This window comes from Agelaius phoeniceus, chromosome 4 (genome assembly GCF_051311805.1).
Source record: "Agelaius phoeniceus isolate bAgePho1 chromosome 4, bAgePho1.hap1, whole genome shotgun sequence".
Classification (NCBI taxonomy): Eukaryota; Metazoa; Chordata; class Aves; order Passeriformes; family Icteridae; genus Agelaius; species Agelaius phoeniceus.
Genome location: NC_135268.1, coordinates 51,391,695 through 51,404,691, shown reverse-complemented (window position 1 = coordinate 51,404,691; position 12,997 = coordinate 51,391,695). Strand labels below are relative to the sequence as shown.

The 12,997-nt window shown below is 40.1% G+C and overlaps 1 protein-coding gene across 1 annotated transcript; it reads left to right on the top strand.

Moving 5' to 3' along the window:
* Nucleotides 1-1,275: 1,275 nt before the first annotated feature.
* CHRNA9 (cholinergic receptor nicotinic alpha 9 subunit) lies at nt 1,276-8,871 on the top strand. The gene is made up of 6 exons (XM_054633717.2): nt 1,276-1,448; nt 2,067-2,383; nt 4,515-4,660; nt 5,483-5,637; nt 6,300-6,832; nt 8,147-8,871. The coding sequence occupies exons 2-6, from the start codon at nt 2,314-2,316 to the stop codon at nt 8,689-8,691; spliced, it is 1,449 nt and encodes a 482-aa protein (XP_054489692.2). The 5' UTR covers nt 1,276-1,448; nt 2,067-2,313; the 3' UTR covers nt 8,692-8,871.
* The last annotated feature ends 4,126 nt before the right edge of the window (nt 8,872-12,997 follow it).

Genomic DNA, 12,997 nt, shown 5'->3' with positions numbered 1-12,997 from the left:
TAACCTCCCAACACCCGGCACTCCTCTTAAATTATCTTTGTAAGCGGCTTCGTGTCTTGTATTCATTTCTGATTTGGTAGCAGAACTTTCTACAGTAAAGAATGACAACTCTTTATAAATTTAAGCTTCATTGAAAAGTTAAATGGGATGTTTGATCTAGGGCTAGTATTGCCTTAGAACACGCCAAAACTTAAAAACTATGTTTTGAGGAAGTGTAGGTTTGTAGAAGAATCTCTCAGATCAAGGAGAAATTAATGTTAATGCTCGGCATTCCTACAAAATATACACATTAGGGATATTTTGATTAAAAATACAAATCAGATGTCTTGTGAACAAACATAAAGAAGCCAGATGGTCTGTCATACTAACATTGTTAAATTTCTTGTGTTTTCAATATTGAAAAGGCTTTTGGAGATGTTTTGGTTTACTTTTGCAAGCACTGTGCAATCAATGCAGCATATCAACTGTAACAAACATGTCTGATATATGTGTGTGCTCATGTTTACCTGTCTGTATGTTTGATTGAAGTACATCAGTCCACACTGCTTGACATGTGTATATTGCTGGGGTAACAGGCCACACGGTTGTCTCAAGCCAGTGGCAGAGCAAGGCTAGTCCTGGTTCCAGCAGTGTTTATAGCAACTCTCTTCAAGCAGTACCCCTCATCACCCTTGTGATTACAGTAAGAGATGTTGTGCAGTAGCTCCTTGCTGACAGAATGGCAATTTATTGTAGACTAAAATTATCCCCTGAGAATGCACTTCTCTGACTGTACCCAAAAATCTTTCTTCTGTCCACAACATTTGTTGTCTCTAGCTTCACATACCTTCATCCCACAGAGAATGCAAGTTATTACATACTGCCTAGGGGCTGTTCTGACCTTTTTGACTTCTAAACAGTTTTCTACTTTTTTACTCCTTTGACAATTCTTCAAATTAAATGACAGAGATGGATTTCATTACAGGAGCTTTGACTAAAGTTATTTATTGCTTACCTAGTAAACCTGGCCATAAATGTAATTGATTTATAAATCCCACAAAAGCACAAACATTAGCCAGTGACTGCTTGTAGTGCTGCTGTGTAGAAATTATGTGTATGGAGGGATAACTTTTCTTCTGGCCAAAAGACCATGCAAGAGTAAAACAACAATATTTTATGACCTCTGTGGATCAGGACTAGTCTGGACCAATTTTTTCCCTGGTAGCTCATTCTATATTTTCACTTTCTGTTTTAGTGACTGTTTTCTGTTATCTGCTCTAAAAGGATGGTAGAATGGACTGCAGTATATCATGAAAGATGGATTGGACTGTGGAGAGGAGAAAGTAATCTCCTCTTGTCTGAGAAACTTGGAAGAAAATGTCTGTGGTACTAGGAAGCTAACCTGACAACATGAGTAATACAGACAGAGCTGTTGAAGTTCTGACCATCAGGGTGAGATGGAAGGCCAGGTGAGGTATTGTTTCATGTTCATATTTTTTTCCTGAAACTCTTTTGACTAAATGTAAGTGTGGTCCAGTAAATGTAATTGTTTTTTGTCAAGTTCGCCCGTGAAAAATTGTACTGTATAAGGGAAAAGGCATTTTACCTGCAAAGTCCAGTTTTGCTTCTGATTTACTGTGCTGAGTACTGGTCTCCAAGTTGTCTAGACCTGTTAAAGTTCTTGTTTGCACAGTGATATTGGGCTACTGCAAATATTAAATGTGTTTTCTGACTTTGGTGCAACTGCCTCTCTTCCATGTGGCAACACCTTGGTAATGAAAACTTGGTTTTATCAGCACGGGAGTGGCCGTGGGCATTGGGTATTTTTTCTGTGTGGCATTGGATGTGTGATGTACACTGTTACTATTCCTATTAAAGTACTGAGATCACTTTCTTGTGAAGGTCCACAAGTTCCATAGAACTGGTTCTGAGAGGGCTATTGCAGAATATAAGTGCAATAAAACAAAGCCCTCCAAAGAACTATAAAAAGATTTGTCATAAAAGGGATGAAATCTTGCATTTGTAGTAAAATGGCTATGGAAGACAGTTTTTGCACTGATACCCAATGTGTTGGTTTTCTGTCTCAGCCCCAGCTTGGGAGCAGGCAGCGCTCAGGTTACTCGGAGAGGGAGGGTTCAGCAGAGCCCCAGGCGGTGGCAGGGACAGAGCCCACGACTCTGACAGCTGCGAGGGACGAACGAGCTGCTTCTGGAGCCGCATCCGTGTATCAGCACCTGGATGCTGCTGTACAGATTCATTTACTTCGTTGGGTAGTTTTGTACGTGGTAAACACTTCGGTGCCCTTGGGTGAACAGTTTTATTTAAGGTCCAGAAATGAAGATGGGGAGCCTCTCCTCCTTTTACGTCTCTCTGTGGTTGCTGTTCACAGCAGTGATACTCAAAGGTGAGAATACTGCTTGCTAGTTAAATGTTGCACTGAAGTTTATCTTATTCACATAGGATCTTGTGATCTGATCTACCTTACCTGGCTGAGCCCCAGAAGTGTTTGATCTGTTTAGTTTAACTCTGTGTTTGATGCATAGACAAAACGATCACGTACGACCAGAATTGCAGCGCTCTTCGGGAAGTTTTGATTTGTTGGGATACCTTTTTAGTCAGGAAGATTTGCTTTGAACTCGTAATTAGTCCGGGAAGTAGGTGTGAATGACCAGAGATGTGCTCCAAAGCACTTGTTCCCTAGGAATTGCCACCTGGCATTTGCTCGAGTCCCGCAGGAGCGCTGAAGTGATAACGACTCCAACAATTGGCCATTTGCAAAAGCAGCGGGTGCTCCGGGGAGCCGGATTGCAAAGGGGAGGAAGGTGGGCACAAAGCGGGTGAGCACCCATCACCAGAGATCGCCAGGACAAATTAACCCTTGTTTGGCAACAAGCTGGGCTTTGAACCAGATAATGGAGAACACCGATAAAAAGCAGGTCTTGTGAGACGGGATAATGCTTCTTATCATGTATGGTGATATCGGCCCTCTCCATTATCTACTCTGATCCTTTCTTTCTTTTTCTTTCTTCTGTATTTTCTTAAGTGTAATTTTTATGCTTTTATATTGTTTCATTTCTATAGCTAATAACCGATACGCCTATGTACCTCTTTCCCATTACTGGAATTGAGGCAACTTTTAAGATTGTTTTTTGTAACTTTAGTCAGGGCTTTGCTCGCCTTTGCCCGGGGGAGGGGAATTGAAGTTAGTCTTCAAAAGACTGTTCAGCGGGTGAGGTCTGATGGGTTTAACATCTACAGCTGGGGAGTAGCCAGGAGGTACCCAGGAAATAAAGGAACATTAACGGGCATTACTGCCCCGGAGACACTTGGTCTGGGAAAAGGCTGATAAGAGAACCAAGGAATGAGAGCCGAATTTGTATCGGTAGGCAAAGGGATCAATAACCAATAAAATATTGAACTCTAAGAACTGTGTAATTTAAAACGAGTAAACGTGAATTACTTTGGGGTTTTTATGTGTAAATAGGTGAAAAGTCTGGTAAAGAACCATGTAGGATGGAATGATTTTCACTGCACAACCCGGGCATGTGTGGATGAAGTAATTTCCATTGCATGTCCTGCTCAGAATAACATCCAGAATAAAGTAATGTCTAATTCTCCAACATGGAAAAGACGTTGTTGGAGAGTTTCTGTTTTCCCTGTAGTGACAGCATTGCATCAAATTGTTCTAAAATAAACCTGCCACACATAAATATGTGCATTTATACACAACCAGTTGTTTAGTGTTGTTTCACTCTTACCCATCCCAAGGGATCTATGATGAAGAACCTCAGTTACCCCACCTTCGGGGGTGGCTTGTTACAGAGTGGTTCTGTTGTCCTTGCCCTTTGCTTGCAGAAATTTGTGTATCTATATAAAGAGGCTACCTAGAGAAACTGTGATGTACAAAACAGTATGAAACAGCAAAAGTATAATTTAAAACCACAAGTTTCAGTCAATTATCTTTAGTATCTAAGTTTGGATAGCAAGCAGCATCTCCAAATACATGGTTTGGAAAAGATGTTGGTGCACAGATGTATTCACACATTAAGCAATTGCCAGCTTGTGAAGAAAAGCAGCTCAGACATTTTTCAGGTGGTAGTTTAAAAAGAAAAATACTAAATTCTGGAAGTAGCAGGAATCTTACCAGTGCTGCATTTGGGGACATACCAAAAACCATTAGCCTGTGAGTAAGTGTCATTTCAGACCTTGCTGACTGGAAGTCAGTAATATCTGCCTGTGAGAGTAGTTCATAAAATGAATTATATTTACTTTCAAAAAATGTAAGGATTGCTATATCCAGTATTTTTCAGTGGGTGTGAAAAGCTCAAGTTAGCTATTCACTTGCTCCAGGTGAACGCTGTCTTTATTTGAATAACTCCATCAGGTACTCTTCTGTATCTGAACTAATGATATTCTACCATATATGAATGATAAATATGGTTATAGCAAATACTGCTTGAAGCAGTAGAAAGAAGGTGTTTTCTGATGCTGCTCAGTGCTTAATCTCATGTTCTGAACAAGTCCATGTTTTATAGCTGTAGAATCAGCCAAAGGGAAATACGCTCACATGCTGTTTAATGAACTGTTTGAAGACTACTCCAATGCTCTGAGACCAGTGGAAGACACAGATAAAGTACTGAATGTCACCCTTCAGATCACGTTGTCCCAAATTAAAGACATGGTGAGTAAAAGTAGAGTTCTGTTTTTCTAAAAATATGCAGGAATATACTAGATGGAAGTCTTTCATTTGGAGTAGGAAAAGCAGCCTTCAGTTTGTTGGGACAACTTCAGGAATGCTTCCTCTGGGGCAGGGGAGAGGGCTGAGGGCTTGGGGGTGTGTTCTGTTCTCCAGATTTTGTACATTCTTCTCTGGTTGCATCACTTAAGGCCTCCATTATGAGTCTGGAAACTTGGAGCTGCTGAATTTTTAAGGCTTTTGTAGTTAGGTGTTGGTATCACATCCTCCAGGCAACTTTTGCTGAGTTTTAAATATAGCGAATGCTTTTTCTAAGTGGCAATAATTTCTACATAAAATCCCTAAAATTAGCCTTCAGTAATTTTTATAAATATGTTTTTTTTTTAGATACACTTTTAAGGCAAAAGAAAATGTATCTGGAAGGAGAAGGAAAGATTATTTTTGTGACTTCTGAATTATAATTTCAAGGCCTCGCCAAGCTCTCAAAGAATTTCTGAGCCTGGATCTGTTAGCTATATGCTATTCTGAAGCTTGCAAAAGGAAATTAGGAAGAATTGGGAGCATTAGATACTGTGATTATAATTAGGGAGGGTGCTGAGAGGTGAAGGTTTACACAAGTGAAAGTCCAGACCAGTGATTTTCCTGTACAGTGTACGGGCCTAGATTCCTGTCTGAGAATTATTTTGTGTCCTGTTAGTATTCTGGCCTGTTTTGAGCTCTACATCAAAGGCACATCACAAATGCTGTCTGTGTCTAAGATGTGATTTTGTCACCTTCAGCTAGAAATATTTCTACATTTTTATGCAGGATGAAAGGAACCAAATTTTGTCAGCTTACTTATGGATTCGACAGAGCTGGTATGATGCATACCTCAGATGGGACAAAGATAAATATGATGGGTTGGATTCCATCAGGATTCCAAGCAATTTGGTTTGGAGACCAGATATTGTCCTATATAACAAGTGAGTGTGGCTGGAGAAAATCAGCTTGCATATTTGAGGGAGGGAGGGAGGGGGTTAAAGGAGAAACTGGCCTACAGACTCTGAACTTTCCTCTCTACCTTACCTTAGCAAGGGGTATGTTTGTTGTCTTAACATTTGTTGTTGACAATCTAAATATTTTGCAATAAAGCTATAGACAAGATCTGAAAATTATGCTATATAACAAAGCTTTTCTGAATTTCTCTGCACTGGGAATTGAATACCCTGGCTGTCTGAGGTGCTTTCTGCTAAGGCTCCTAGAGAACTCTGGAGGATTGTCCACAAAAAGATGATACATAAAGGCTGCACTTCTGTCTGCTCTCCCAGGCCAATACTGACCTGCAGACTGTTTTCATCTTTTAATGGACTCTTATCCTACTGTGTTCTGTTTGAGGTCAAGTTTGAAGGAACTATGGCCAACAAGTGCAACATAACTCATCAGCACTGACGTTTGGCATTCATGGGCATTCATACCTGTAAATAATGGTTATTAGTAAGTTCCTACTAAAATTCAGTGTAAATATGATTTCAGAAACATGCTTTTAATGTTGTAAAAGGAGGGTCTTCCCCATTGCCCACCTTCTCTGGCCCTCACCCTTAAGTTTTTGTCTGTCAATCCTGACTGCCATTTTTCTGTCTTTTAGGGCTGATGATGACTTTTCAGAACCAGTAAATACTAACGTGGTGCTGAGATATGATGGAAAAATCACTTGGGATGCACCTGCTATCACAAAGAGCTCTTGTGTAGTGGATGTGTCTTATTTTCCTTTTGACAGCCAGCAGTGCAACCTTACCTTTGGGTCCTGGACCTATAATGGTAATCAGGTAGACCTCATCAATTCTCTTGATAGTGGTGACCTCTCTGACTTCATAGAAGATGTGGAATGGGAGATTCATGGAATGCCAGCAGTTAAGAATGTCATCACTTATGGCTGCTGCTCTGAGCCTTATCCAGATGTGACCTTCACTCTGATTTTGAAAAGGAAGTCCTCTTTCTACATATTTAATCTGTTGCTTCCCTGCATTTTGATCTCTTTCCTGGCCCCACTGGGATTCTATCTCCCTGCAGACTCTGGTGAGAAAGTGTCTCTGGGTGTTACAGTTCTTCTTGCTCTGACTGTGTTCCAGCTGATGGTTGCAGAGATCATGCCCCCATCTGAAAATGTACCTTTGATAGGTGAGCTTTACACACTTTGTCTTTAAGCATGACTTATTAATAGCAGAGTTGTATGTCAGGGAATCTTCATGTAATTTGTGATTTCTGGGAAGATAAATTTGCTACATTTTTGAAACATAGTGAAGTACTTAAAATATGTGTGGAATCTGTATAGGTATGCTGCAGTTTTTAGAAGTTATTTTGTGTTTATTTTAAATTATACATTAGCTAGCTGTTTTATATTTATTAAATATAGTTAGAGATTTCGAATTATGCTATCACATCTTGAAATAAAGCTGGTAATGGAAAACAATTTTAGAACTAACACATGAGGTATAATCAAAAGCTATAAGCACAAGGTCAGACTGTTTCAAGATATGTTTCTGTCAGATCCAGACGGTTGGATGGCCTGGCTGGCACACTCACAGTTGACTTAATATCTGACAATTGCTACATTGGATTATAGTTCCTGGGAATTCATTATGCTGAAATTTAATTTCAGTCTGGGAGTTCAGGAAAGTTCATGTGCAGAGAAAGGAACCTAGTTCAGTCTGTTGTCTCTATTCCCACTCTCTCCCTTGCCATCCGTCCCAACCCCTTTGGAACTGGGCTCAGTCACCCTTGTCTGTGGCACACTTGTCTGTGCTGCTGCTGTCAGCTCTGCTTCTCCTGCAGAGCTGCAGGGCTGGGAGCTGCTTCTCTGCACAGGTTGGTTGGGTGCTCAGCTGTGTGCTTCAGCTGCCAAAAGCAAGGGCAGAGGAGCACAGCTTGTGTTCTCTCCAGCTCTGTGCTCTGACCTCGGGGCTGGCAGCACACTGGCTGGGGATGCCTGCAAGGTCTGCCCATTCACATGTTTGAGTGTGAGAGCATGGATCTGCTGGTGTGGGCTCCATCGATAGCTCAAACAAAGTGTGGTCATCACTGTTGTTAATACCTGAGGAAATGGGATCTCCAAGGTGCCATTTGAAGCCATTGGCATGGGGATTTTGCAGATACTATGAAAAGAACAAGGCTCTTGAGAAACATTTTTGAGCTGCTTTCTGAATGGATGTGTTTCAAGTAGTCAGAGATTTTAGCTCACAAATATTTACCATGCTAATACAGTAGTCATACACTCATCTGATAAAGACATGCCAGTAATGAGTATGAGATTTTATTTTAATGGCTTTTATCTTTGTTTTTAAATGGTGAATTGTGATCTAAGAGAATTAGGGTGATTAAAATTTTATTTCTCTTGCATTTATGCTTAGCACCTGTTGTCACACTGTTGCTTCTCATTGAATTTTTTTTTTTATTAGAGTAATATCTTTAATATAATTTTATTTTGTGTTCTAGGGAAGTACTACATAGCAACGATGACCATGATCACAGCTTCCACTGCATTGACAATCATTATAATGAATCTCCATCATTGTGGCTCAGAAGCAAAGCCTGTTCCACAGTGGGCCAAGGTGGTTATTTTGGACTATATGTCAAAAATATTTTTTGTTTATGATGTGGGTGAAAATTGCACAAGTCCGAAAAGAGAGAAGGAAGAAGAATGTAGGTTAGAGGGGGATGATGGGGGTCAGAGGAGGCACAAAGAGGTAAGGAGTCCTCTTTCCACTAGGAATGATGACTGCAATCTCAAGGAGAAGCTCAATGGAAATTGGAATAAAAGCTATGGAGTCCATGGTGAAAATGCTAATTGCTGTTCTTGTTACAAAATGCTGATTAAAAATATTGAGTATATTGCTAATTGTGTTAGAGATCATAAAGCAAACCGGGCCAAAGGAATTGAGTGGAAAAAAGTTGCAAAAGTGATGGACAGGTTTTTCATGTGGATTTTCTTTATCATGGTGTTTTTTATGAGTGTGCTGATCATTGGGAAAGCTGCTTAACTGAAAATGAATATGTTCCTTTTGTAAATCTGAATATTCTATGTTACTTTGTTTAGGAGGAGTTCAGTGATAGGGGTGCTTTTGAGATCTCTGTCTTGCATTCTGTAACAATAAACAAATAGATTCTGTAGGCTGTGACAGTGAGTTGAGACACAGCATAACTGAGGACTTTGCTGGTGACTGAGCTTGCCTTTCAGTATGTGTGTGTTGATGAGGCTGCAGGATAAGCAGTCAGTGTTCCACCTTGGTGGGTGGTGGCCATGACTTCAGGCTGTCTGGGCCAGAGTATTGCAGCCTAGCAGGGAGCTCTGTATTCACAGGGCTGCATCTCTGCACCTTGCAATTTGATCAGCCCTTTCTCTCTTCCAGGGAAAAAAAAAAAGTGTATTTGTGACATGGTGACATTCTCTGGAGATCATCCCCTCATGGCATTGCCTTTTTCCCTTTTATTTTAGCCTGACTTGAAAACTTATGGTTTTTGTTCCAGCTCACTGATCACTGTTCATTTCATAGGCTCTGCATCCTGTGCCTTTAGTTTCTAATATGGTTGAGCTTACTGAATATGATCTTCCTCTTTATCATTTTCTGCTGCAGAATATTACTGTGTTGTCACCATGGCTCAAGTAAGCCAGATTCCCAGGGTTTCTTCCTCACTGAGTCAGAGAGCCTCTTTTCAATTCTTTCTCTTGAGCCTAATAATAGGAAGAAGTTCTCCTGTTCTTCCTACATGTCTCATTGCCCTGGGCACTTGTTCAAGATGTGCCTTTAAATGTTACTTGAGACTGCTAAAATAGGAGGCTGTGACTTCTGTCTTCTCTCACTGTATTTACCTGCCAGTGTTCACCCTTTGTGTCCCTTGTTCACTCTTACAAGCTCTTTAATACTTAAATTTTAAACAGTTTACAGGAATGCCAAGGTTGCTCTGTGCATTACTTAGCACAAAATTATGATTTACAGATTCTTTAAAGTAGTGCCATAATCAACACTCCTTGGTCAACATCTTAGTTCTTGCGTATATGGGGAAATGTTTGTTGCTGACAACACCAAAACCCCCTGTTCTGTGCATTAATTTCTGTTAACCCTCTCAGACTGATGGAGCTCTGGAGGATGTCTCTTGTAGTAAAGTAAGAAACCAGTACCTCGGGCATGTCCATGGCAAATAAATTGCTTTTGCAAAGCACCCTGAACTTTGAAACCATGATATACTAGATGCAGTGGGAGAGGCAGAATGGCATTGTAATGGATCCCAGTCAAAAGTTCATGTGATAGAACTAATTTTCATAATTGTTGCAGTTAATAGGAGCATACCTGCAAATCAGTAACTTAAAAGCAAGGAGCTAAACTGGTAAAGTGATGCAGTTGTTATGCCCAAATTTATTAGAAGAAAGGGAATTGTTCTTTTTATTTTGATGATGTAAATGATGCATTGAATTGCTAATGGCAGGTTTTCTTTTGTGTGGAATAATTAGCACTGTAAACTTATCTGGATTCTCATACATAATGCAAGCCCAAAGTCCAGGTTTTAATGTAAAGCTAAACTGGGTGTCTAGCCAAGAATAAACTCAGTATGTGGAAAAAGTCTCAAGTGTGTTCCCTGTGTATTATCAGTTCCCACTCAACCAGGGTAACTTTGAGTGGCTCCTTTAGAAGACAAGCTGTTCATTTTTGTTCACTGTGCAGAAAAACAATTGCATCCCTTTGCCACACAGTTCAGGGTCTGGCACTTATACTGCCTGCTTGAGGAAACTGGTTTGCTCTTCCTTGTGTAAAAAATTATTGTCTGGAAACCTGAGGGAGTAAGGTATTTAAAGATAAGGGTAAAATATTCAGAACAGGAGCCTTCAGCATGGAAAACTGATGACCAAGGGTTTATTTAAGGCTTATGGGTGGCATAAAGAGCTACTGTTCACAGTCTCTTACAATATAGGAACAGGGTACATGAAATGTACACAGTGTGTGGCAGTGGAAGAGTCTGTACAACGTGATAAGGCTGAAGAATTCTTTGCAACAGGATGGGTGGATGCCAAAAGATTACAAGGATTTCAAGATTTAAGGGAAAAAAATAAAAGAAAAATCTTCTGGCATACTTCTAAATAGAGTCACCAAGCATTTAAAGAAGGAGCAATATTTTAGGGATTCATGACTACATGTTCTTCAATGCTCTTCATCCCACTGATGACATCCACTGGAGGCAGCTTCAAGATTTTGACAGCTCTTTAGTCTGACTCAGAATATCTTTCTTAGAAATTCAGATTTTGTCTATGTCACTCTGCTCAAAACAAGCTGCTGCAGTTGTGGGCTTTCCATGTGTAAGGGAAAGTTTGCAATCACAGGTGGATTGTGGGCCTCCCTCATGCCGGTGCTTTTCAGTACTCTGCATGCTTGGATGATGCTGTTGAAATCATACTTTGCAATTCCCTAATACTTTTTATGTGAAGATGTGATAGTATAAGAAATACCTTCCTTGCAAGAATATGATTTGAAAAATAGTTCTAATTATTCAAACTTATTAACTATTAAATTTGCTTTTAAATTTTTATCCTTTTCTTTGGATCGTCAGACATTGTCAAGTGTTTCTTTCACCCTTTATTTTTTTTTCTTTTACCCTTTATTTTTTTTTTCTTGATCTTGTCAGAAAGACTTTTCCATTTTTAGTTCATAAGAGCTCTGGATTTGATAGATTGTGAGCAGCAGATGATGAGTGCCAGTAGAAGCTGGTCCCTGAATTTTTGTGATGCTAGGACCCTTGACTCATGTCCCTGGACTTGATCATCATTCAGGGTAAAAAACATGATGTGACACTGCATGCCATGATTCTGGTGACAAGGCTGACCCAAGGCCATGACCCATGCTGCTGCCATGCAAGGGCTGCCTGCTTTAAAGCTAGCTCAGGAGTTTCTGACTAAACTGTAGGGACAGTAGCTTAGATCTTAATGTTTGCAGAATCACAGAATCATTTAGGTTGGAAAAAACCTCTGAGATCATCATATAATGTCCAGTCATTTCTGGAACACCTCCAGAGATTGTGACTGCACACCACCCTGGGCAGTTCATGCCAACCCTTTCCATGAAGAAATTTCATCAAGAAGAAACCTGTTCTAAATCAGCCTTGTGTGTGACTAGGCAGAACTGTACATGGGAGCTGTAGTGCTGAGTGAGACAGGACTGTTTAATCTAATTCTATCTGTCTTGGTCTCTTCCTCTTTCCTTTGTGTGCCTTGTGCTCAGAACCAGTAATCTTAGAGGAAGATGAAATCCAGAAATTATTAATAACTACGATTCTAGTAAAAGAAAATTAGCTATTTATGCACTGAGTAATTGTTTTTCTGTTTACCATGAAGGCAGCAGGGTGATTTTATATTTACTGAGGAGAACAATGATGCTGTAAAAATACTGTTTTAGGTCTGTGTGCTGCAGAGGCCTTCGAGGGATGAGCTGACAGATTCTTTTGTTGCACCATCTCTTGCCAGAGAGATCAACTCTCCTTTCGTGTACTGAGTCACTGCAGTGTTGAAATGAGGAAAAATAGAAACTGTCTCTTGTAATGCCTTCACTGCTCTTTTCACAAGCAGAATTACAGAGCTCAAGTGTAATGGGATGTTGGGGTGTTGAATTTTCAGTGGTGCAGAAAGGCAGATGGTCTTTCCTAACCTAAGAAATCTGTTTGTGTTCATGGAAATTGAAGCAAGAGGGTTCAGACTAAACCAAAAAGGATCATCCTGAACAATAAATGACATTCTGAGAGAGAAAAGGTTTTTCCCATGCTTCAGGAATTCAGATGTCACATTCTAACTATCTACATCTTTTGTCCACTGGTTAGCAAAGCTTGGTTCTCTGACACTGCCAGGATTATGATACAGGTCTCACAGTCATTTCTCAAGAAATGCAGGACTGTGCAAGAATTCCTGATTGTGCACCAGTCCCAGTTTGAGGAGCTGGTGACCTGAGTATGATTCTTTTGGAGACAGGAAAAGGAGACTATGGGGTGAAAGGCAACTCCTCTCATTCTGTTTAAAAAAGTATGAAGAATCCATTTTTTCTTACAAACTTCTGTTATTCATTGAAGAAAAGAATATATTGACTCTTGTTTTCTTTCTTAACATGTTTTCATCAGTGGCAATATATAGGACCAAAGGTGACCTCTGTAGTTTGTGTGCAGCCACCTCCTTTGTACCTGCAGGCACAGTGGGTGACCTAGACCTCAATTAAAGGCTGAACTTCTCCTTTCTCACTGTTCTCTGAAGTCTACTAAAAAGGAGAAATCTTTCTCCATTGTTAGAAACAAGTCCAACTCTGTGGAAGGGAC

Bases quoted from the DNA above. Each gene is read 5' to 3' on its own strand.
- CHRNA9 (XM_054633717.2), top strand. From the start codon at position 2,314: ATGAAGATGGGGAGCCTCTCCTCCTTTTACGTCTCTCTGTGGTTGCTG. The intron at 5,638-6,299 runs GTGAGTGTGGCT...TCTGTCTTTTAG, and splicing joins GATATTGTCCTATATAACAA to GGCTGATGATGACTTTTCAG. The intron at 6,833-8,146 runs GTGAGCTTTACA...TTTGTGTTCTAG, and splicing joins TGAAAATGTACCTTTGATAG to GGAAGTACTACATAGCAACG.